The 24,801-nt window shown below is 44.3% G+C and overlaps 1 protein-coding gene across 4 annotated transcripts in view; it reads left to right on the top strand.

Annotated features, from left to right (window-relative positions):
• The window catches only part of PNPLA7 (patatin like domain 7, lysophospholipase), a 135,286-nt gene that overhangs the window by 12,845 nt on the left and 97,640 nt on the right, over positions 1-24,801 (top strand). For 2 of the 4 annotated variants that reach the window (XM_079324229.1, XM_079324227.1), the window contains exons 10-18: positions 1,853-1,981; positions 3,245-3,325; positions 3,848-3,989; positions 4,789-4,881; positions 9,112-9,212; positions 10,278-10,424; positions 15,205-15,282; positions 16,050-16,255; positions 23,762-23,893. In XM_079324229.1, coding sequence (XP_079180355.1) covers positions 1,853-1,981; positions 3,245-3,325; positions 3,848-3,989; positions 4,789-4,881; positions 9,112-9,212; positions 10,278-10,424; positions 15,205-15,282; positions 16,050-16,255; positions 23,762-23,893 — 1,109 coding nt within the window. Of the gene's footprint in view, positions 1-1,852; positions 1,982-3,244; positions 3,326-3,844; positions 3,990-4,788; positions 4,882-9,111; positions 9,213-10,277; positions 10,425-15,204; positions 15,283-16,049; positions 16,256-23,761; positions 23,894-24,801 lie in introns of all 4 variants that reach the window. The other 2 variants (XM_079324226.1, XM_079324228.1) reach the window with 1 other exon arrangement.

Here is a 24,801-nt window from a genome sequence, read left to right as displayed (position 1 = left end):
AAGAGGCAAAATTACATGCTGAAAACCTGGAGGAATGGGCTGTTCTTTAGACAAAAAGGCTTCTTCATGGTTATCTGTTATTATCCTAACCCTGTTTTTCTGAGGTTGTCAGCACTGAGCACTTTCCAGAAAAACCCAAACACTTTACTGGGTAGACTGGAGATCAGAGTTCTGGGATACCCAGGGCTGAGTTTGCTCCTGGGAATAACTCAGGAAACTTGATGCTTATCCTTGTCCAGCAGCTAAAGATTTAATAATTTCCTTATTTTTTTCCTATATGTTTGCTGTAGAGATTAGGAAATACAGTTGATGGTAAATGCAGTGCTTAAATGCAGACTATACACATTTTCTTTTACATGTAAGTAGAAGTCCAAATTAATACTTCATGTACAACCAGACTTCAGACTGGTCTGTAAAAAAGGATTGTTGCATTTATTTTGGGGTACAGCCAAGGCACAGAAATGTTATTTGTTAATTTCTGTACTTAATTAAAAGAAACTTGGGAAAATTGAGGACATTGGCAGCTTTGCACTGTAGGTCAAAGAGATGTTTAAAATTTCAGATCCCTCAGGAACTCAAAATCAAAGCTATTAATATCATCCCCAGATTTTATAAAAAGGTCAGCTGAAGTTGGTGTAATTAAGATATTGGTTCCAATTAATTTAATTTAATTTTAGAATCTGCTTCATGGTGCTTTCCATACCAGCAGGCAGACAGAGCTGCAGCTTTATTTTCCAGAGTGATTAGAGAAAGTCTCTTGTTGGGTTTTGCTGGGTTCTTTAGGCAGGAATTCCTTCAAAGTGCTTGTGTTGAGTTGTGTGATGCTCTGCAAGTCTTGCAGGCAGTTTGGATTGTAATCAGCATTTAACATCTGTGTGTCAGTGTTGGGAAAAAGGTGCTTCTGTTGCTCAGGAGGGGGAAAGCTGCTGGAGCTTGAGGTGCTGTTAAAATAGAAACTCCTTTTCTTCCTTCTCTCCTGCTCTGTGCTGCAGAAAGGCTCATTGTATCTTAGAAATACTGTGTAAATCAACATTTGATGGATTATTAAATTAATTTATGAGTTAGAGATGTTGTTTCCAGCATTTATTAAGTGGGTAAAAGGGGCATTGTCTGTCTGTCTTTTTAATCCAAGTGTTTGGCAGTAGATTTTTTGTTGCAATCTATTCTCATTTAAGGGGGAAAATCCAAACCCAGAGACTTGCCTTTCAGTGTGAAAAAAAATCTCTGTATTCTACCCACTTTTCATTTGTTTGTTAGTTCTCCATCTGTCCTTTAAGCAGGAAAGTCTAGTAATTCTTTGTAATTCAACGTCTCCAGTAAAGAGAAGCTGTTTGACTTTGTCACATGGAATATTTCATATATATACATATATATATGAAATATATATCTTAAAAGACAAGAAGTCTGCCTGTCTTTTGTCTTCTTCCATTATGTCTGTAATTATTGCACAATTTTATTGTGTTTTTCACTGGTTGTGTGAGTCTGGGGTTATTTTTGCAGCAAATAAATTGGTTGTCAGTACAGATAATAAAATCAACAAAGCCTCTTTTCTCTGCAGCCTTGACTAGCTGGGATTTCAATGCTTCTGAAGGGTGGTTCTGCAATAAAACTGTGTCAGAGCTGGGCCTGGCACTTCCCTCACTCTGACCCAGCTCCTGGAGCTCTTATTTCCCTGCCCTGTCCCTAATGCAGGTGTAAATTTTCCATCATTGCCTCCCCCTGGTCATGGAGCACCAGCTCAGGTTTTTGTGGTCAGACTGTCCTGTCAGACACAGACAGCAGCCCAGCAGGAATTTGGGAGGAATTGGATTGGATTGATGGATTAACCCAGTGTCTCTGAACTCACTCTTAGGGTCACCCTGCTCCCTATAAAACCGTCTCAGCCCGAGCAGCCACTCCCTCCACAATTCTGAGGCTTCCAGCCAGTGCCTTCCAGGATGTGTTCCAGAAATACCCTGAAACCCTTGTGAGAGTGGTGCAGGTGGGTAAAGCTGAGAGGGAAGGGGCAGCCAATCTCATTTCCAGGTTATAGGAGGATATTTGGAGGCTCAGCAGGCTCATCATTCATCCTTTGGTAGGTACAGAACTGCTCAGCACAGCTTATCAAGGTTTGGATTTGTTCTGCTGTTCTCTTGGCTGTTGATAACCCAGCATTATTCCAAACAGGCAAAAAAAAAAAAAAATTATGTATCTATATATCTCCATTAATTGAGTTTCTGCCAGCCAGACTTACTGTGTGAGTTTGTTGGTCCTTGGGGAGTGGAAGGTGCTGCTGTGGGCTCTGGAGCAGCAGGAGGGCTCCAGAATGGCTGAGAGTCATGGACAGGCTCTCACATGTCCTGAAACAGGACTGCTGCACCCTCAGGGGCTGTTTGCTGAGGGCTGATGCTTTGTAAGTCTCAGAATTCAGACTGATGTGGGAATTTTACTTTAGAAGGCTCTCTCAGCTCCTGAGGGAGCTGTGCTTTGTGTCAGCTCTGTGCTCACCTTCTTGCTTTGCAGGGGCTCAGGCAGCTCTCAAGTGAGCATCTCCTGCAGGTGGGAGAAGTGCAGGGATCAGGATTGAGGATTTCCAGGGGTGGTGCCTTGTCCCACAGGTGTAGCAGCCACAGGGTGACCCCACAAGTCACTCTGGGCCATCCTTCTGCTTCACTGTCACTTTTGGATCTGTTTGTCCTTGCAGACTGTTCTGGTCTCTGGAGGATTTATGAGCAGCACATGAACCTCCTCATGCTGCTGGTTGAAGGAGAACAGATCATTAACACCAAATTAATTTGCTCTTTGAGAGCTGATACAGAGGAGAGGATGGCTCAGGAGTGGGAATTGGCTGGCAGGGCAGGGGAAGGGGCCACTGATTCCAGTGTTAGGTTTGAGTGCTTGTGGGACAGGTTCTCTATGGGGAGAGCTGGAATAATTTTTTTAATGAGGAGGAAAATTGGAAGCAAATACTTGTATTTCAAGGCATTTTTATTATTGGTGTTTATAGAAAACAAAAAGCATTTGGTGTTTGGGAGTAAGACACTGGATTCTCATGCATCAAATGATTGTTAAGTCATTGGTAGATCATTTGAATGTATCTCTGTCTCAATTTATCAGCTGCTAAAAAGGAATCTCAGCTTAGGGTACAGTCTGTATTTTATAGAATGCTTTCAGGTACTCTGGTGCATGATTGTCTCTAAATGCCAGAACAAGTGTGGGAGAATGCTAACTCCATTGCCATGGCTTCTTTACTCCCTGTGTGCAGATCATCATGGTGAGGCTGCAGAGGGTGACATTCCTGGCCTTGCACAACTACCTGGGGCTGACCACGGAGCTCTTCAGCTGTGTGAGTGTGGGGGGCAGGCCCTCAGCTCTGCTGAGGCACAGGGAGCATTTCCTCCTTCCAGAAGGTCATAAAGCAAATGCTACATATTCATTTCATAATGACAGTGCTTGAGCACTGAGGCACTTGTAAAAGCAGCCCATAAAACCCAGCCTACACTGATGCCTGGGGAATTGGTGGGGAGGGCTCAGCTTCCCAAGTGCATCATTCCAGAGTGCTGTGTGTGCTCTGCCCTGTGCTTCAGCAGTCCTGGTGTTGGCTATTGGTGTCACCTCTGCCTGGAGCAGTGGGAAAATGCTGCACCCGTGCTGGCAGAGGGTCAGGAATCTCCAGGTGTCAAGCTGGGAGAGCCAGGCCCTGCTGGGATGCACTGAGGGAGCTGCAGATCCCAGGGCAAGCCATCCTTGGGGATCTGGGATTGATCAGCACAAGCTGAGCAGTAGCAGGGGGCTGTGCAGGCTGCAGGGTGTGGCACACCTGGGAAGGGTGGCTGATGTGTTGGTGTCCCTTTGCTGCTCCCAGCAGAGCCCAGCCATCCCTCTGATCTCCCTGAGCAGCATCTCCACAGGAGGCAGCACCAGCAAGGCAGGGAAGAGACAAACACCCAGTGCTCTGGAGGAGGATCGTGGGGAGAAGTTTGAGAAGTCTGGGGAAGCACTGGAAATGGGTAATGCTGCTGGGAACATGGGGGAACTGTCCTCTGGGATCTTCTGTTGTTTTTGTACTCCTCACAGAATCCCAGGCAGGTTTGGGGTGGGAGGGATCTTGAAGCTCACCCAGTGCCATGGCAGGGACCCCTCCCACTGTCCCAGGTGCTCCAGCCTGGCCTTGGGCACTGCCAGGGATCCAGGGGCAGCCACAGCTGCCAGGGCCTCACTGCCCTTAATAGTAAAGGATTTCCTCCCCAAATCCAGTCTCCTCCTTCAGCATGAGGCCATTCCCCTGTGTCCTTTCACTGCATTTGTTCCACTGTTGATATGGCTGCTATTGATCAGAGGGTTTTATTTTATCAGAGTAGCTAAGGATTGGCTTAGATTAATTTCAGATTGAAGCCTTTGGATAGTCCTTAGCTTCAATGGGGAAATATTACTGTGTTCTTGTGATACTGAGGAATGAAGGAAAGGGGAAAAATAAGTGATTCCTTATTTAGAATGCAGAGAGGGAGTTGGGAAAAATCAGCACTGTAGACACCAGCAGAAGAATTGCTGGATATGTGTCTTTTCAGCCTAAAGACTCAATACTGAAGGTAAAGCCAGGAATATAGATGGAGCTGAATTTTGCCTCTGCAGATGGAAAAAGATTAATTAAATCAAAACCAGGAAAAAAGTTTAAACAATATTTATTGTCAGTGTTTCAGAATCTTTAAGTCAGCCTTTAATAGAGGGTAGTTCAAGTTTCTTGTTGATAGTGAAACTTACTTTATTAGGGGATACCTTGTGTTTACAACATTTGTTTTTAAATTTCAGATACACTGAGGATTTCTGGTGCAGAAAACTCTGAGCATGTTTTCAGAAGAAGCCTTTCATCACCTCCCTATGCAGGGTCTACAGAGGCTTCTAGTAAGTAGTGTTGGCAAAATTGTGGGAAATATGTAATTTATCTAATCTTGGGAGAAACCACGTGATCTCTGGAGTGCTGGGCTAGATAATTTTCCTGTTTATGGTGGATAATCATCTTGCAATCCTGTTCATGGCAGATAATCATCTTGCAGTGGTGCTGCTTCCTAACTCATTGGTCAAAAGATTATTTAGTAACAAATGGACTGTTATCCCAGAGAGCATTCCCTTGCTGTCATTATCAGCAATGGGAACATCATTTGGCTTCCAAAACCTGCAAATGAAGAGCTTTATTAATTGATATTACTGAAACAAACTGAATTATGATGATAGGCCATCATCTTTCACATGGAAGATGACACAGTTTCTTGCTTGGCTGATTGTCCCAAAAAGCACATTAGATGGCTTTGCTGCTTTTAGAGGAATGTTCTTGGGAGTGGATAATAAAGGTGATGGATCATGGGATGCTCTGAGGAGACATTTATGAGGCTGAGCTGGTTTGATGCTGCAGTATCATTTTGGGAAACTTTAGTTACTCCACTCTAGACATTTTCCTCTGGGCCTGGTGTTTAGAGCAGCTTTGTGTTCCAAGGAGGAGAAACTTGTTCTTGTGGGAATCACAGGCATGTGTGTCTGTTGGATGAGTAATAAATTAACCACTGTGAGGGAATTCCAAGGTCATGCTCAGGCACTGTTAATAGAGAAATGTGTCATCAGTGGAATAAGGGTGCCCTGGGTACTTCAGAAGATGCTTTTATTGCTCACCATGGCTATGAAGTGACTTAGGAAAAAGGAACATACTATGAGGGGTTGAAGAGCTGAGGGAGCCCTGAGCACTGAGAGCTGTCCCCAGCTAAGGTTTGTGTCACTTGTTGCTGCCACATGGAGTTTTTGGTGTGCACAGGGGAGAGCAATGGGGATTTCCTTCAGTTTTAACACTGGAGGGTTGATTTGTTTCCTCCTCAGTTCCTGCTGGGCAGGTGTAAGAGGTCCCAGTTAGATTTTCTTCATGGTTTCCATGTTAGTGTCCAGAGGGGTGGATGTGCTGGAGAAATAGGATTTTGTCTAGGGGCAGTAGATCATCTTTCTAAGGCAGGGAGGCAAATTCAGAGAAAATACTGACTGACCCACACAAGACTTGCCTTGGCTTTCATGTGTGTGAGGTTGTTTTGCACTAGGAACTAGAAGATGCACCAGCAGACTTGGTTAAGTGGTAAATTAATTAATCCTTGCCCTGAACACAGCCCCTTCCCCAGGTAGAGGAGGCAGGTCAGTGAGCTCTGCCTGTGCAGACTGTGCCATTCTCAGGGACAGTCCTTGGGTGTTTTTAGGAGCTTTAATATGGAAGGATCCCTGCAAACTGCTCAGTGGATATGTCCATTTGTCCTTCCTTTCTTCTTTTATGTGTCATAAAAGTTATGCCAGGGTACACAGAGCTTAGCAGAGAGAGAAAATTAATTTTTATTGGCAGAAGGAGCATATCTACTTGGGTAATTATGATTTGCCTCAGTTAACAGAGCTGATCTCACTGTTTGGCTTGCACAGGAAGTGTCTTGATGTCTGTAATGAAAAGATCAAGATCTTGCTTCAGTTTCTATTCCACTGTTTACTGTGTGTTCAGACTCCATGGAATATTGATCATGTTTATTATTAATTCAGAGAGGAGAAAACTGTTAGAGTCATACAAGTGCTGTTATCTCAACATCTCCTTGATTTGCTTGTTGTTAGAATTAATAAACACTGCTAAAAATTGCTTTGGGAGAAAACACTTGTGCCTCAGTTGCTCCTGGAGCTGTCTGTAATTTGTTCTTCTGGGGTTTTTTTTGTGTGTAGTTATCTAACTTGAAACATAGCAGTTGTGTAGATGAGGGAATGGCTTCTGCCAGCTCAGGCTGCTCTGCTTTATAATGTACTGGCTTTGTGTGGAGAAAAATAGGACCCTGACCCTGGATTTGGGGGACAGGGAGATCAGCTCATAAGGAACTGCTCTTTCTACTATCCCAGTTTTATAACTGATTTAGGGTCTTTAATGCTGCAGTGTGTAGCAAATTCAGTTCATAGCATCAACAGCATTACTATTTATTTTTCATTTTTATCTTATGGCTTGTAAGTTCTGATGACAGTCATTTTGGGTCAACTTGTTTGGTTTCTTGTTTGGAGGCTGATGATTGAATAACTTTCTTATGATCCCAGGGGCAGGTTTGAAATGTGCAAGGATTTGTTTATATTTGTAGATCACAGAATTATGGTTAAGGTTGGCAAAGACCTTTTAAGATCCTCAAGTCCAGCTGTCTGAGCACCACCCTGGTGCTCCCCACTAAACCATGTCCCCAAGTGCCACACCCTCATGTCCTTTGAACACTTCAGGGGTGGTGACTCCATCCCTGCCCTGGGCAGCCTGTGCCAGTATTTTACAACCCTTTCCATGAAAAGATGTTTCCTCATATCCAATCTAAATCTCCCCTGGCAGTACTCAAGGCCATTTCCTCAGAATGACATGGGAAGAGTACTCTGAGGGAGATCTGAATTTTTGTGGCAGTGGGATTCTTCCCTTGGCTTAGCTGGGGTGGGAGATAGGAGTGAAGTCCCTTCAAAATAAAAATTGTGGTTTTGAAATTAAATTTATGGACAGCCCTGTGTGGTAGGGTGGTGTTGCCACATGGTCATAGATCACAAAGGTGTCAGTGTTGGTTCCAAAAGCCAACTTCCCAAAGCTTGGGGCAATCCTGGGCAAATTCAGGTGTGTGTCTCTTGGGTGGGACAGGTGGGAAAGAATTCAGAATTAAAAACTTGAATTTATGACAGAATTTACCAGTCAGGAAAGACAGTTGCCTTTCCAAAAGGCCCAGTTTATTCCTGAGCAGCAATTTGTGTTTATAAAATGAAAAGTGTAAGAATGATGTAGTGACTGAAGGCAAAAGGTACAAGAAAGAAAATGTAAACTTTCCTGAATAGTCTATTTTGCAGCTATATTAGGCATAGAAATAAGATTGAAATTATTATAGATTTATCTGTTAAAGGAAATTGCAGTTTCTGCATGATTTTTAAACTCATCTGTAAATCTTCAGGCTGTGACTTCAATGGATGTGGAACTGAGTAGAAAATATGCTTAATTTTTCCAAAAAGGCTTTTAAAAGAAATAAAGATTTCTTCAGCAGATCCCATATTTTCTATAAACCCATCAACATCTAGAAGGAGCAATAGATGAGCTCAGAGCTGCTCTCACAAATGAGGAAATTGGCCCCAAAACTTAATGTCAATCCTATGAAGGATTTCAAGGATTTGTAGAGTATGGAAAATAAGATGCAGCAGCTGATATGAACCATCAGCAGCATCACTTCAGGCAGTTCTGCAGAAAAAAAAAAACACCTGAAAGTTTTTTGCCTGGTGGAGCTTGAGGTTTGCCCTGAGCTGCCACAAGAAGCCCAGATAAGAAATTCTGTAAGGAACAGCTTCTCCTGGTGTCTCAGGCAGATTTCAGCCACAAGATAATTAAATGCAAGCCTGGAGTCTGGGCCATCAGCTCTTGGAGTGGGTTTGCTCAGTTTGCAGAGTTCCTTCTTGGCCAGCAGAGAACAGAGATGGAGAAAGCTGCACAGAGGTTCTGCAGATACTTTATTTCATCTACAGAGGGATCTGAGCAGGGGTCTGAATATGTGAGGCATTAAAGGGGCTTTTACAGGGTTAGGGTGCCTTAGAAAATGAACCAGTAATATCAGGGATTGAAAAGCTAAGCAACTACTTAAAGGTTTTAGGTAAAAAGTGACCAATCACCCAAGGGATCAAAAAAGAACCCATTAACTCACAAAGAGAGAAAGTGGAGGCCTACAAGAGGGGGTGAGATATTTCTAGTATTAGTTATTCTAAGGAAGCAATTTCTTACCTAGGGGATGGTTTTCCAGGGAGGCTCTGTCAGGGTTTCTGCTCCTTCCACAAGTTTTAAGTTCTCAGGAGCTCCCTCTCTGCAGTGCTCTGCCAAATCTCAGTGGACAAAAAGCCCCCCAAAAAAACCTTCAAATAATGACTGTACAGGAGTGGAGTGGCAATTCTGGGATGTGTTTTACACCTGAGCTCAGATGGGAAGATTGAAACTTCCAGGTGAATAGGAACTGGGGAATAACAGGAACATGAAGCTGCCACTTGCTAAAGTTGCTCCCCTTGGTGTGTCACCTGCTGTTTCTGAGAACCTGCAGTGCAGGAGGTGCTCAGAGCAGGGTTTTTGTGTTGTTGCAGACAATTCCAGCAGTGCCAAGTCTGACATGGACATGGCCTACGAGAGGGCCAGGGTGCAGCTCTCCCCTGAGGATGGTGCTGGCAGCCCTGCTGTGGCCAAGGTGGGTCTGCACTGCTGCTGCCCAGAGCCCCGCCTGTCCCTTCCCTTCTCCCCACCTTCTCCCCCCCTTCTCCCCACCTTCTCCCCTTCCCCTTTTTCCTTTTCCCTTCCCCATCCTGCTTGGAGCCATTTCAGTGTTTTCTCCCTCCCTTCAGAGCACTGTCCTTGCAGCTCTGTGCAGTTTGGAATATTTGGATTTACAGAATCCCCAAGTGGTTTGGGGTGAAGGGTCCTTAGCAGCCCAGCTGGTCCAATCCCCCTTCCATGGCCTGGGACTCCTTCCTCTACACCATCCAACCTGCCTTGAATGTTTTTGTATTATTGTTTTGGGTTTTTTTGTTTTTTTGTTTTTTTTTTAACTTAGGGGGTTTTCCATAGATTTTAGTGGCTTTCAAGTAATTTTAAGGCACAACTTGAAATTCTGTGGAGATTCCCTTGGTGAGCAATGGGAAGCCACTGCTGCAACTGCTAAAGTATTTTCTTGCCCTGACTCATTAAATGGATTATTTGGATTTGTCAGACCATGCTTTATTTGTGAAAAGTACTTTACAGCAAGAAACTAAAAACTTGTATCAGCTGTGGGCTTCCAGTCGTTATTTATAAATCTATTTTTATTTTTGTGGTCTGATTTTTACAAATGCTGACCTGGAAGTCAAGAGCACAGAAACACTCTTGAATTATACAACTGCAGCTTAAAATCTGGAATGGTGCTCTTGCTTACTGTGACCTTGACAGACATTTTCTCTTTTCCTCCATCTTTGTGTTCAGGATTGATAAAGTTTTAGTTCCATCAAGCTGGCAACAGCCCAGTTTCTGAAGTCTCTTATTCCTTCCCTTTCACAAGCTGTGATGAGTAACTTTGTTTGATTCAAGTGTCAGGCTGTGCAGAAAAATACGGGGATAATGAAGTTAGCAAGCTGTTGCTTTTTTGGAAACCTAGATTTCTTTTTTTGGAGACCCCCAGTTGTGGTGGGTAGAGAATGTGGATGATAAAAGCAAATTTTGGCCAGGTGGGTGCCAATTTTGATGTTTAAGCTGATCTTTGTTGTGTTTCTTCTCTTTGCAGTCGATTTTGAAGAAGACAGTGACAGTGACAGAAACTCCTTCAGCAGTTTTCCATTACAGTGCTGTGCAGGACTCCTGTAACAGCAAACACATTGATGCCATCGTGGAGGCAGCAAAGAAAGACCTCTCATCCCTGATGAAACTTGATGTGAGTTATTGCAAGGGGAACTGGCTTTGCTTCTGCTTTTCATCTCTTCTGCCAGCAACTGAAAAGTGGGTTTGTCTCCTCAGTATGCTGGAGAAGGGCTGGATGTTTTATTCAAGAGCCTGTTGAAGTCATTAGAAGAGCTGAAATAAATTTGAATTATTCTGCCATTTCTGCAGACCAGGCTGGAATGCAGTGCATGAATCTGCCCTGTCTGTGTGCAGAGTTAGCCCTGCAAGCAGAACATGTGCAATTCCTGCCACCTCCTTCTGTGCTCTCAGGAGTGTGGGGAGTCACCTAAAGGTTCAGGTGATTGCTGAACCCATGAATCCTGGTGGCACTGCATCCCAGGGGGTGGGTTGGGTTTGGAATTGTCCCTGGACTTGCCCAGGGGCACTGGCAGCATCTCCCAGCTGGGTCCTGTGCCCATGGCAGGGGCTGTGCCTGATCCCTGCAGCCCCTTGGTGGTGTAAGAAGGATTGAAAATGATTCTTTCCATCATCCAGTCGTTCCAGATGCATTTCATTACAGAGGTGTGTCTGTTCATGTGGATAATCAGACAATTTGGGAAGCTCTGCATCTGTCTCAGTCAGTCACAGCCATCCCTGGTTTGTTCCAGCCTGTTCTGCAATAATTCAGTCTGCTGCTGCTGCCAGAGGCTGGGCACAGCTGCTGCACCTCCTCCCTGCCTTCAGAGCTGTCACCAAACTACATTTGCCAGAACTTAAAAAGATTTTACTTCCAGATTTTAGCATTTCCTCCTGACTTCCAAAATTTTTCCCCTTGCAGCTTCAGAATCCCTGTCAGGGTCTTTCAGCTCCCAGTTGTGAGGCTCGAGGTGCCTGTTCCACATCATCACTGATCTGAGGTCTCTTAGTCTGCAGGAGCCTTACCTGTCTCATTATTTTAATTTTCAGTTTTTTTCAGGCATTTATATCCTCTTGAAAGGCTACAGACTATTTTAGAATAAATTCTTGTTGCAGGAGGAGTGAAGTAGGACTTTGTCTATTCTGTTCCTGATCCAGCTAACAGATCACAAGCAAAAATTCCAAGATTTCAAATGCTCCTGATCACAGCACTTTTCTTTTAGTCTAGAATAAATTTCTCAGTAATTACCAAGTAGCAATTTAGAGATAAAGTTGATTTCAGCAGTGTCCTCAAAATGTACCACTTAATAGGCAGAGTTTGTAGCATGAAGATCTAAATAGTAGTAAAATGAGATAGGATTTTCAAACACCTTAGTTTTTTACAAGCAAATTAGAATCTGGTAGGATGTGGCCAAATGCCAGAAATGTCATTGAAAGCTCAATTTTTTTTTCCATGCAGGAATAGCAGCAGTTGATTATTTTATAGGCAATGCAAGAAGAATCTTACTGTATACAAAATAATTGTGTTCAATGTTGCTTACAGGAAAGAAAAGGAATTCTTTTAAGCTCTTCCCTTAAAAACATGAGATCTTAGCTGGATAGAAACATTTTAAGTTGCCATTTTTCAAATCAGCCAGTCAGAGGGAATAAAATTAGGATGTTTTGATGACAGATGGTAGGTTTGGGGTTTTTTTCATGTGACAGAGGGGGAAAATGTCTCTAGGAGAGAGGTATTATTTCAGATAGCCTTTAGGTATCTGACTTCAGAATTAAAATTTTCTTTTTTTCCCTTTCGTTTTAAGTAATTTGAATTCCTTGGATCTCTGTCATGAATGGTTTTCAATTCCATACAGTTTTTGTGTGTTTTCAGCTTTATCTGCAGTTACAATGGGGAGGGTTAAGTCATGTTGCATCTCTTCTTTATGAGTTACAAGGGAATTTCCTTCAACTAAAATATTATTTGTCCCAGTTAATTATTGCTTTATTTAAATTGTTTATAGTTGGTTTGTGTTTTCAGTTCTGCACTGTAAACCCCTGCTAATTTTTTGCCCAGAAATAACCTCTGTTGCTTCTTACATTTACTATTGTACCCAAATTTGTTTAGTTTCCTCTTGCAATCATTTATTACAGTCCTGCAAAGAAAGAAACTTGCTGGGAGATGGATATTTTTGGGGTAATGACTTATTTTCCCTAAATGCTTGTGATCAATAATGGAGGGGGATCAATGCAGGGTTTTAGCCTAAACCCTGTAACTGTGCAGTGCTGAATTTGGGTTTTAACCTAAACTCTGTAACTGTGCAATGCTGAATTTGGGTTTTAACCTAAACCCTGTAACTGTGCAGTGCTGAATTTGGGTTTTAACCTAAACCCTGTAACTGTGCAATGCTGAATTTGGGTTTTAACCTAAACTCTGTAACTGTGCAGTGCTGAATTTGGGTTTTAACCTAAACTCTGTAACTGTGCAGTGCTGAATTTGGGTTTTAACCTAAACTCTGTAACTGTGCAGTGCTGAATTTGGGTTTTAACCTAAACCCTGTAACTGTGCAATGCTGAATTTGGGTTTTAACCTAAACTCTGTAACTGTGCAGTGCTGAATTTGGGTTTTAACCTAAACTCTGTAACTGTGCAGTGCTGAATTTGGGTTTTAACCTAAACTCTGTAACTGTGCAGTGCTGAATTTGGGTTTTAACCTAAACCCTGTAACTATGCAGTGCTGAATTTGGGTTTTAACCTAAACCCTGTAACTGTGCAATGCTGAATTTGGGTTTTAACCTAAACCCTGTAACTATGCAGTGCTGAATTTGGGTTTTAACCTAAACCCTGTAACTGTGCAATGCTGAATTTGGGTTTTAACCTAAACCCTGTAACTGTGCAATGCTGAATTTGGGTTTGCTGTCTCACCCATCTGAGAGAGACAGGATGGATTTTATTTGTCAGCTCTTTTATTGCTTAATGGGGCAGTAATAGCACAGCCAAGGAGGATACCAAGGTCTGCCTGGAGGTCACTCAGTCCCTTCCATGCCTGAGGCAGAATCAGATATTGCTAAGTCATTTCTGGCAGGTTTTTGGCTTCTTAAAGATCTCCAATGCTGAGGCTTTCACAGCTCTGAGTACGATCTATCCCACTACTTAAGTAGTCTCAGACATGAAGAAAATCTTTGCAGCAATTTTTTTGAGCTAATGCAGCCTGAAAATGCTTTTGATAAGTAGAGCTCGTGGGGGAGCCTGAATTCCCCTACTGAGAGGTACTTTCAGAGTTACAACTTTGGCTTTAAGAATAGATAATACTATACAAGCATAAATGTCTAAATATAGAATAAACATTATAGAAATTAGTTGAGTTGCTATTGCTGAACTGAAATATTTTGACAGGTGCTTGTCAGGTTCTCTGCATTGGATATGTTCCCATGAAACAGATTGGCTTAATAAAACTATTTTTGATGAAAATATGTTCTTTTTATCAGCAGTAGGTGTAAAAAATAATTGTGATTATTTTACTTGCACTATTTTTTTTCAACCCAGAATGGAACAGAGCAATTACACTGGTGGAGTGTTTACATCTCTGCTGTGCTGCTCTCCTGCTGGAATGGAGTTGATAACTGGGGTCACATTCTACTCTGCACTTGTGCTCAATTGGTTCTTCTTGTGAGTGCAGCTTTTAGTGTTTCTGCCTCTGAGGCAGAGCCTGGGATACCCAGGGAAGCTGTGAGAGCCAGGCTGTGCTGCCTCTCCTCAGCCCTGAACTCATCCCTGAGCCTTGCTTTCTGCCCCAGCCCATTCAGGGGTGGTGATAAATACTGAATTTCTGAATATTTGTAACAAGGCTGGAGAGGGACTGTGGGCATGGAGTGACAGGACAAGGAGGAATGGCCTTAAGCTGAGGGAGGGCAGGCTGACATTAGATATTAGGAAGAAATTCTTTATTTGATGAGTGGTGAGGCACAGGGTGCCCAGAGCAGCTGTGGCTGCCCCTGGATCCCTGGCAGTGCCCAAGGCCAGGCTGGACACTGGGGCTGGAGCACCTGGGACAGTGGGAGGGGTCCCTGCCTGGTCTGGATGAGCTTTAAAGTCCCTTTGAAACCAAACCAGTCTGTTACTCTGTGATTTGCTGGTTTGGGTGGAAGTTGTGCCAAAGCAAAGGTGGCCTGGAGCATTAGGGTTTGGTCCTGCCTGCACACAGCAGCCCAGATTGTGTGGGCAGTTCTTTGAGATGGAAGGGAAAGTCTCTCCATGCCTGTTTGTCTGTAATGCACTCAGGGTTATGGTGGTGAAAACAATGTTTGGATCAAAGGAATTTTTAGGTTCAGCTAACTCAGCTCCTTGACATTGCAAGGGGTCCAAACTGAGGGTGACTTTTGGGAAGAACCTTTCCTCCCATGTGCTTTTCAGTTGGGAATGGAATTCCCACTTTTCTCTGCCTGAGCACAGGAGTTTATGGGTTGGGGAAGCTTTTATTGCACAGTGTGTATGAAAATCTGCTTTGCTCAGCTGTGAGCCCAGGGCTGGGCTGGGACAAAGCCAGTGCTGGATCCTCTTGTCCTGTTACTCCATGATGTAGAGAGTCTCCTCTAATTTCACCTTCCTTTCAAAGTAGCTTCATGTTTCATGGTTTTCATGCCAGCTAATACAGGTCTCTTTTCATTATAGACCCTTTAAAGAGTCTGAGGGGAAAATTGATAAATAGAAAATCCTTAGGAATCCAAGTGTGATCAGTTAAATGTTTTTTTCTCTTCTGGAAGAAATTTCTGGTGTGTAGAAAAATATAAAAATAGGTGCAGTAATTAAACAGATTCAAGTGCTTGTAACATAGTCTTAACTGTTACTCTTACTTACTCTATTTGGGTGCTGCCTCACATTCTGGGACCTTTACCTGTGCACAGAGCAGTAAATTGTGCCTCCCCCCCTTTCTTCTCCAGAATCCTGCCTTGCTGAACGGCAAAGTGACGCTGCATCAGGTCACTGCTGGCACTGTGCTGTCCAGGCAGGGAGATCAGGTGAGTGCTGCTGGTCTGTGCCCCTCCAGGAGGTGTTTGTACACACTGATGGCAATAAGCCATTCCCTGCTGTGCCCTCCCAAGCCATCTCTTCTGGAGGTGCAGCACCCCCAGCTCTGGCCCTCCTGCTCACAGGACTGGTGCACCAGGGTCAGCTCTGGGGGACTCTGGGGACTGTCCCACCTTCCTCCTTCCTCAGCAGCTCTGGGGGCTGGGAAGCCTTTTCTCACACCCTGCACTTTGGGCTTTTGTGATGCCACTCAGTTGCAGTAAAGCCCTCATACAAAACCAACCCTGCATTATTCATTTACAGCAAAGTGTGTTTGGGGTATAACAAGCTTCATTTATAATAATCCTGTGGAAATAGAGGAGCTTAAGCAAAACAGATGATGGGCAGCTCCAGTTTCAGTGCTGGGTTCTGCTCTGCTGACCTGCCATGCCCCTCATCCTGCAGCTGTGATTCCCCATTATCTCCCCCTCTCCTAATCTCTTGTTATTTCTTGGTATCTCAGAGATGCAGCTTCATTTTTCATAATCACCCAAAGAGGAACCCGTTTTTCAATATTGTGCCTGCTTAGATTTAAATATTCATAACCTGCTTTTAATAATTCACTATTGTGTCTTATTTTACCACCTAATTGTTCAAAAGCTATAGGGGAGCTTTCTGGGAAGCAGATCAGTCGTGATAGTGCTGTCACTGGGATAATTGCTTTTAAAATCCTGAGGGATTTTTATTGAGGGTTTTTTTTTTCCTCCATTTGCTCCAGGATGTCAATGTTTGCTTTGTGGTCTCGGGGATGCTCCATGTGTACCAGAGGAAGATTGACTCTGAGGAGGACACCTGCCTCTTCATCACCCACCCTGGGGAGCTCGTGGGCCAGCTCGCTGTCCTCACTGGGGAGCCACTCATCTTCACCATCAAGGCCAACAGAGACTGCAGCTTCCTCTCCATCTCCAAGTCCCATTTCTATGAGTGAGTTCTGCCATTCAAACATACATGGATCTAGTATTTTTAAAGTATTTTTTAGAATTTTTTTATCACTCTTTTGAGGAAAGGACCAGGGTAGTGACCATCCCCCTGTGCTGGGTGCTGGTGGGGGCTGCTCATCAAATCCTGGGTTTAATTTTGGGCCCCTCACTGCAAGAAGGACACTGAGGGGCTGGAGCATGTGCAGGGAAGGGATCAGGGTTGGGGAAGGGGCTGGAGCCCCAGGAGAGGCCGAGGGAGCTGGAAAGGGACTCAGCTGGAGAAAAGGAGGCTCAGGGGGAATTTCTGGCTCTGCACAGCTCCCTGACAGGAGGGGACACTGGGGGGGGTCGGGCTGTGGGAACAGGGACAGGAGGAGAGGGAATGGCCAGGGGAGGTTCAGGTTGGATTTTAGGGAAAATTTCTTCATTGAAAGGGTGGTCAGACATCTGAACAGGCTGCTCAGACAGTGGTGGTGCCACCATCCCTGGAGGTGCTAAAAAAATGTGTGAACGCCTAAGATGTGGCACTTTGTGATATGGTTTAGAGGGCCTGGGGGTATTCAGTTAAAGCTTGGACTTGATGTTCTTGGAGGTCTTTTCCAACTGTAATGATTCCATGATTTCAAATCCAGTGTTGGATGCCTGTGCTGCTGCAGGTGCATCCCTCAGCAAACCATGCACTTGATGGGGTGGGTTTAGGTGCCTGGGTGAGCTGTGGTCCCTCTGTCAGGTGGTTTAACTCCAACAAGAAGCAGTTCAGGAACATGGGAATATTAAATGGTGCCATCTTTGTTCAAGGCCTATAGAGCACTTAACCCAAGAGGGTAGGAATTATGGCCCAGACTCAAGTACTTCATAATCCATGTAAGAAAGTCTGCCCAGAGCCTGCAGTTTGCTGGGTTAATTGCTGCTTTGCCTGGCCTTTTCTCTTGGATTCATTTTTTCTTTTTTGCTGGAAAACCTTCTCAGTTCTGTTCCCAGGCAGAGCCAGGGAGCTGGGTGTGTTGTAAGTGATTGGTCTGGGTGTAATGGTGGGTTTTTAATGCCCACTAATAGAACAGGCTAAGGAATAATTCCCCTGTGCAAGACAAGTTCCTTCCTGGACCTTGGAAGTAGCACTTAACTTGGGACTTTATGCTTAAAGGGGAATATAGGTAATTAAAAATCCAATATGATTGTGGTTAACCTTGTTGCCAATAATAATGATTAATGCCCTTGATTTATTTTGTGATCTTGTCATTTAGAGTTAGAATTAGTTCACACACATAATTTGTGTGTGAGCTAATGCACAGTTTCCTTTCATAATCTCATTTTCCAGCTTCTGGAATGTGCCATGAGTCCTGAGTTACATGGAGGACTTCAGGGGTGTTGTGTTTTCTCAGCCACTGTCCATCTCTGCATCCTTCCTGCTTTCTAAATAATTATAGTTGTTTGTATTCCTGATCAACTCTCCCCCAGAGCCCTTATTGTGGGATTTTGGTTTTCCCACCCCAGGCAGGAGGCTGTGGAGCTGAACGTGCTGTGCTCAGCAGGTGCTTCTTGATGAGCTGTGTTTTTCCAGGCTCTGAGGTGGTTGTCAACTCTTTGGCCTAATTTCTGAGAGATGCTTCCCACTTGTGCCATTCCATGTGGTACCAGGCTATTTCTTCTAAATGGCTGCTTTTTCTCTCTGTCTTTCCTGCTGTTGTTTTCCAACTCGTTTCTGACTTCAAAATTTCATTATGTTGTCTCAGCCAGCCAGCCAGATTCCACCTTTTTCTCCTTTTTTTTCTTTTCTTTGTTGTTTTTGCTTCTCAGGACTGGATTCTCTCTAATTTACTGAAGCTCATTTTCCTGAGATTTCTCTTCTCTCTCAAGAACTGACTTACCTCCTGTTCATTCCAGCTTACCTTTCTGCTTCCATTAACCCCTTACCATTCAGGGATCAAGACTCATCAATATATCACCTCATCATCATTTTTGGGTCCTTTCCAAATCTCTCTTTCTCTCCTTTAAAGTCTATTATCTGTTATCTCCATTTTACAAGCTCTGTGATATTTCAGTATTTCATCTTCACAATTTGTCCTGAACTTTATGTGCTTTATGGCACTTCTTACTCCTGGGCCCATATTTAAAAGTGACATTGCAGAAAGGCTTTGAAAAGCATCAGGTTTCTTCTGTTGGTTCATTTTTTTTTCTTTTAACTCTATGAGAAAGAAAAACTTGTTAATAAAATAGGATGTAGTTCTGTTTGCCATTTTAATGTAAATTCTATGCTCATAGTTCCACAGTGTTCAGCTTTCCACTTTGCCTGGAATCTCAGAGGAATTATTTTTGTCTTATTTTGTTCATTTTTCTCTTAGCTTATAGACTAGGTGAAATTTGACAATAATTCATATTATTCTCCAAAATTTCATTTTTCTTTTACTGTCACATGTGTTTCCTCTCTTCCTCTCTCCTGCCCTGGAACACTCTATGTGCTTTTTCTTGATAATTAATGAGAGGGTGAAGCAGAAAGCACACAGTCAATGGTTGTCATTAGGCAAAGAGCACAGCAATGGAGGGAGCCTGGTGTGGAGAATTGAGTGTTGGATGTTGAATTTAATCCTTCCCACTGAAGCTTCAGGGCAGGAGCCTTTTTTGTGGTGCTGCCATGGGTGAGTGGCTGGCTGTAGATGCAGAGTGTGAGTCCAGGGCTGTGCTGGTTTGAAAGCAAAATCAGTGAGAGGCTCCAAGTCAGAAATACAATTTAATAGGAAAAAAATAAAAATACATTCAATAATACAAAAGAAAACCACTGACAGAATCAGAATACAACTCGACACACCACTAGTTTGGGTGGTGGCAGCAGTCCAGGTGAAGTGCTCTTGTTGAAGCAGTGATCCTGTAGAAAGGTTTGGTAACTCTTGTCCTGTGGAATCCAGTGGGAAAGGGCTGCTCTGGTGTTCCAAATCTCAGTTTTTCTCTGGGTAGGAAAGGCTTGGCTCCTGCCCTGGCTGGAGCATCTCCCAGTGGGATGATGGAATTTTATCAGCCATGCACTGGGACTCAATGGCCATGAACAGGAGATATCTCCTGGAGGGAGGATGGGCTGTGGGAAGATAAAGATGATTGTCCCAGATGGTTTAAAGATGGCCCATTAGCAGAGGATATCTCTCATGGAGATAAGGATCACTGCTGGTTTCAACAGATGATGATAGAATCCATACTTTTGGGCACACCTTTACATTGTAACCTGTGACAAGGGGTGGCACAGGCTGAGGGTGTGCTGAATCCAGGGCTGATTCCCTGGAATGTGCCTGCAGGGCTTCAGGAGCTGCTGCTCCTGGCGTGCAGTGCCCCCGCAGCAGCTCCTGCAAAATGGGAATCAATTTGTCACCAGGATCTCCCGAGGGAATAAATTCAGGATCTGTGCTACCAGTGGCTCTCTCACATTTTCTGCTTCTGTAAATTTCACAGTTTAGAGGCTTAATCATGTGCACTTGCCAGAGAAGCAGGAAAGCTTTGATTTTTATTTGGTCTTGCCAGCTAAACTGAAAATCCCATCGCAGCCACATCCCCAAGAATATCTGCAGAAGCTCCAGGCATTCAAAGAAAATGCTTTGCCCTTATTGTTGTAGTTGGTGAGCTTTCTAGTAAAGAATCCTCAAAGTCCCTCAGAAACCTTTGCCATACAGAACTTTGGATTTTCATTTTCCCAGTGCCAGGCATGTGCCAGACAGAAGAGCAAGGATGTAAATGCCCATGTGAGAGGAAGGAAACTGGCCTGATAATGGTGGGAAAAAAATCTCTTTTCTCCTGCTAAGGGTGGGTCTCACCTTCTGTGTTAATTCTCTTATGGAAGCTGCATGGCACTGAGGGACATGAGAGAGCTCTAGGTGGAAATTGAAGAAGCCTGTTAGTTTGCATTTTGAATGCATTAAGTATTAGGATACATATTATGAGGGAGGAAAAGAGTAAATGGCTTTTATTGACGACAGCAGACAGCCTGTGTGGGAAGAGACTTTGAGGGCTAAGTAAGCAAGTGGAGTAAAATCAATGAGCTAAACCATCCAGGAATTTTAAAGGGCTTTATTTAACATTTGAATCTGCTGAGAAGGGGGATAGGGCTGGGTATTTTCCATGTGTGTGTTGGTGTATTGGTCAGGATGGTGGGATAGCATGGGAAAGTCAGGGCAAGAGAAGAGGGTCAGGAGAGAAAAGCTATCCTGCTTTCTGGTAATAATGTTTGCTGGCTGGATTTTTAAGTGTTCTGAATGTAAGAGCTTGTGTTCAGTTTAATTTACCTTGTAGACATTCAGGTGTAGGGATATGAGTGTGGTGAGCTCAACATGAAATAGGGATATGTGTCTGTGGATCTGTGCCCTTTCTACTTCAGAGCTTTTGGCTGAAATTTTAGGCTTTGTTATTGCAAAATTAGTAGTAGAAGCTCTGGGTGAGGAGAGCAGTATCCATGGAAAGCTCCATGTGTGCTGCACTGTCCCACAGTCCCTGGCAGCTCCAGGGCTCTTGCTGCAGCAGTGGCACTGATGAAGGAGAGTCTTGATGTGAAGACTTTGCAGGAACTCAGCACCTCTGGAAAACCCAGGACCTCAGTCACAACAATGTGATTAAGCAGAAGCCACTTTATTGTTTCCATTATACTCTACTTGTACATTCTAAAACTGCTGCCCATGCAATCACACATTACTTGATTGGTGCTTTTATCTTGTCCACGAGCTCTGTACCTTGCAGGAAATATGACTGGTTACAGTCCAGTGCTTCATGGCCCTTCTTTATCTCAGTTCTTGCAATCTTGGTATTCTGTTTTCAGCTTTTTTCCTAATTTAGCACAATTTATGTTTCAGTAGCCTTGACAAATTCCAGAGTGTTTGATAAGAATAACTAAAATGGCTTGGCTGGTGCACCTGGTATAAACTATGGCCTAAGCTGTTCAAATACATTGCTACAAGACTTCAGGGCAGTTTCTGTGCCACATCCAGGCAGTGTAGAGCTCCTGTGAGTCTGCTTTTATTTTCACAGTCTTGGATTGTGGATCTCTGCTTGGGCTTTCTCTGATTCTGCCAGTGATCCACAAGAGCTGTGATCCAGTTAGGGAACAAGGAGTGACAGTGCTCCTTCCATACCTTCCTCTCTTCCTCTGTTATTTTGGGGGTGAGGTTGGATACAAAGCTGACATGATGTGTGCTCAGAGAGCACAAATAACAGGGTCTCCTAAGTAGATTTTCTTACCCTGGCACATTCCTTGTGAAGGGAACAGGGATGCAGAAAACTTAGCAAGGAATCCTGTTGGAACCCTGAACCCTGGGGGTTCTGAACTTTCTGTGCTTTCTGGCACTGACCCTCAAAAGAACACTGCTTTTGAACTCAGGCCTTGGAGAAGGCTTCCAAAATTGAGTGATGGAGTTGGAATCACTGCTGGTAGTTTGATTAGAAGTGTGTAATTTCACATGGTGAAGGGTTTGGAATTTGGGGTTTTAGAATACAGTAATAGGTATGGGACAAGATGGAGGTTCTTGGGTTGGCTCTTCTTCCTTCTTGTTCCTTCTTCTTGTTTTTAGGTAGTAGTTTTTGGTTGGATAGAGAGTACTGCACTGCAGGTCACAGGTATTTGGTCATTGGGTCAAAGGTATAAATAATATAGATGTTACTTTTTAATTGGATAGTTAGGCCTTGAAAGATCTTCTGATGAGCAAGATAGGGCTCCATTTTCTCACTTTTAGCTTGTTAGCTGGAAGTGCTGCAGAGCTCACTGTATCATAGATAAGAGTTAATAAACACCTGAGTCCAGACATGAGAATCCATCTCTTGTGCTTCAATCCCAATTCTGACTGAAGGCAGGAGAAAAAGGAACATAGTCACCAATGGAATCCCAAGAGGTTCCAACCAGGCCAAGAGCAGGAGCTGCCCCTGGGTCAGGACAGCCCCTGGCTCAGCCCAGGCTGGGCTGAGCAGAGGGAACAGCCCTGGGACAGGGAGCTGGGGGGGCTGTGGGGGAGAGCTGGAGCTGCCCCAGCCCTGAACCCCCTGCCCTGGGCTGAGCCCAGCCTGGGCAGCAGGGCAGGGGGATTCTGCCCCTGTGCCCTGGGCTCAGGTGAGACCCTGAGCACCTGCAGAGCTGCCCCAGCCCTGGAACCAGCACAGGGAGGGGCTGGAGCTGCTGCAGAGTCCAGAGGAGGCACCAGGGGATCAGAGGATGGAGCAGCTCTGCTGGAGGAAAGGCTGGGACAGCTGGGATTGTTCACTGGAGAGGAGAAGCTTTGGGTGAGCTCAGTGTGGCCCTGCAGGGCCTGAGGGGCTGCAGGAAACATGGAGAGCCAGGACACAGGGAATGGCTCCCACTGCCAGAGGGCAGGGCTGGATGGGATATTGGGCAGGAATTGTTCCCTGGCAGGGTGGGCAGGGCTGGCACAGGGTGCCCAGAGCAGCTGTGGCTGCCCCTGGATCCCTGGCAGTGCCCAAGGCCAGGCTGGGCATTGGGGCTGGAGCAGCCTGCTTGTCCATGAGCAGCTTTCAGTGCAGCTCCCTCATCTTTCTGTGCATTCGCTTGCTGGGGCTGCAGACATGAATCTGTTCTTCATGAGCTGTTATTTCTCTTGTGAAATAACAATTTTTTAATAGTCTGCTCTTGATGCTGCACAGGAGCAGGAAAGATAAGCTGCCCTAACAGGCAGAACAACCTGACACGTGTGTGTGATCCATTCACCCCTGGCAGTGCTTCAGGAGGTATTTCAGTGCTCACTCCCACAGTGAGAGGGTGAAGTGATCTTCACTCTAAAAAGAACAAGAAATTAGACATTCCTGAGCAATTCTCAGGTGTGTGTGAGAGTGATTTCTGCTAGGCCTCACAATCAGTGTGGAGTTGGAGGTTGTCCTTGCAGAACCTTTTCAGTTTTTCAGTTTGAGGAACATACTGAATTACATGGTGTCTTTATTATTAGAGGGTTTTAAGCATGACTAAAAACATTCAGTGTGAAGATTGGGTGCTCTATTAGAAGGTATTTCAGCTCTTTGTGGTTTTTGCAAGAGGAAAAAGGAATATTTGAAATGCAGAGCAGGTGTTTTATTTTTAAGTGCATCAGACTTTACATATAAAAAGATTCTGATGTGATATGTGGGGGAAACTGAACACGAGCAAGAGACTGAGATGGGCAGAACAGCAGGGAGGGAAGATGGTGAGAACAGGATGAACATTTTCCTGAGTCATGAGAGACTTGTGTGAGGGGGAAATGAGGAAGGTGGCTGATACACAAGAGCTCACATGGCTCCTGTCCATCCTGCTGCACTGGGAGAGGGGAATTGAGCCAGACAGCAGGACTGGCATCCTGCAAATAGGACAGTGCCAGCTCTGAGTGCCATTTAATTTAGGCTGGCTGGGAAGCTGGGCAGCCCTGTGTTTTGTCAGAGTCCCTGCTGGGAGTGGTGGTGGCAGGAGTGGGGTGTGGCTGGGAATTGCTGCCCAGCTGCACTGGGATGTGGTGGCAGCTGTTCTGTTCTGGGGACGTTCACTGTCACTTCTCTTTTTGCTCAGGATCATGCGGGAGCAGCCCAGTGTGGTGCTGGGGGTGGCCCACACAGTGGTGAAGAGAATGTCCCCCTTTGTCAGGCAAATTGACTTTGCTCTGGACTGGATGGAGGTTGAGGCTGGGCGAGCTGTTTACAGGTGAGATTTGGAAAAAAATTGGATATTTATTGAAATTTTCCTTCTTCATGACCTTTGGGATGTGTAAAGTAAGAACCTCAGGCTGTATTTATCAACCATTCCATCATGTTTATTTGTTTGCCTATTTTGAAATTATTTTCTTTCCGTGGTACCTTCAACATTGCTTCAGTCTCTTGTTTCTATATGTTGCTACATTATTTTATACTATTCCTCATGTTTCCTGTTGTCTTGGCATGCTTTTTAAGTGATATAATTGATTAGGACACAGTTCCATGTTCTGGTGGTAGTTTCTGCATTGTTGAGGGCATGAAGATGCATTGCTCAGAGGTTTTCAGCCTTTCTGAAATAAACAGCAAAACTCAAAGGTAATTCAGTTAGGCTTATTCAGCAGTAAATTGAAAACAGGAATTTTGTTTAAGGGGCAAAAGTTACCTTGGGAAAACTTAGTTTTATGGATATGTACTTGGATACAATTGAGCTGTTATGTGGTTGCTGCAGTGGTGGAAGAGTAACAGTCTAATTTAGAGCATGATCTGTATAATTGTAATTTTTATAACCATACCTGCAGCACCAATGTCAATGGAAGTTTTGGATGACTCTGTGCATCAAAACACTCCTAGCTGTCAATATCTTGTTAAAATCTTCTGGAATTCCTTGCATTTGTTTTAATTCCACCACCAAAGTTGGTATTCCCAGCAGCACTATTAATTGTGCCAGCTGGATAGAGCAGAAAATGATAGAAAAAGGTGTATGCACTAAATCTGGGGCTCCTTCGGGGTGTTGCTCTTTGACCTGCAGAATTCCTCTGTACATCCATGCTGACCTTGCAATGGGAATGAGATCCTCAGTAACCAGCCATGCCCCTGTGGTGTCCCCTCACACCTTGGTCATCCCCTTCCACTGCTAAC

This window comes from Erithacus rubecula (assembly GCF_903797595.1).
Source record: "Erithacus rubecula genome assembly, chromosome: 21".
In the NCBI taxonomy this organism is placed as follows: domain Eukaryota; kingdom Metazoa; phylum Chordata; class Aves; order Passeriformes; family Muscicapidae; genus Erithacus; species Erithacus rubecula.
Note: the sequence above shows the minus strand (reverse complement) of the source record. Positions and strands in the feature narration are given on the sequence as shown.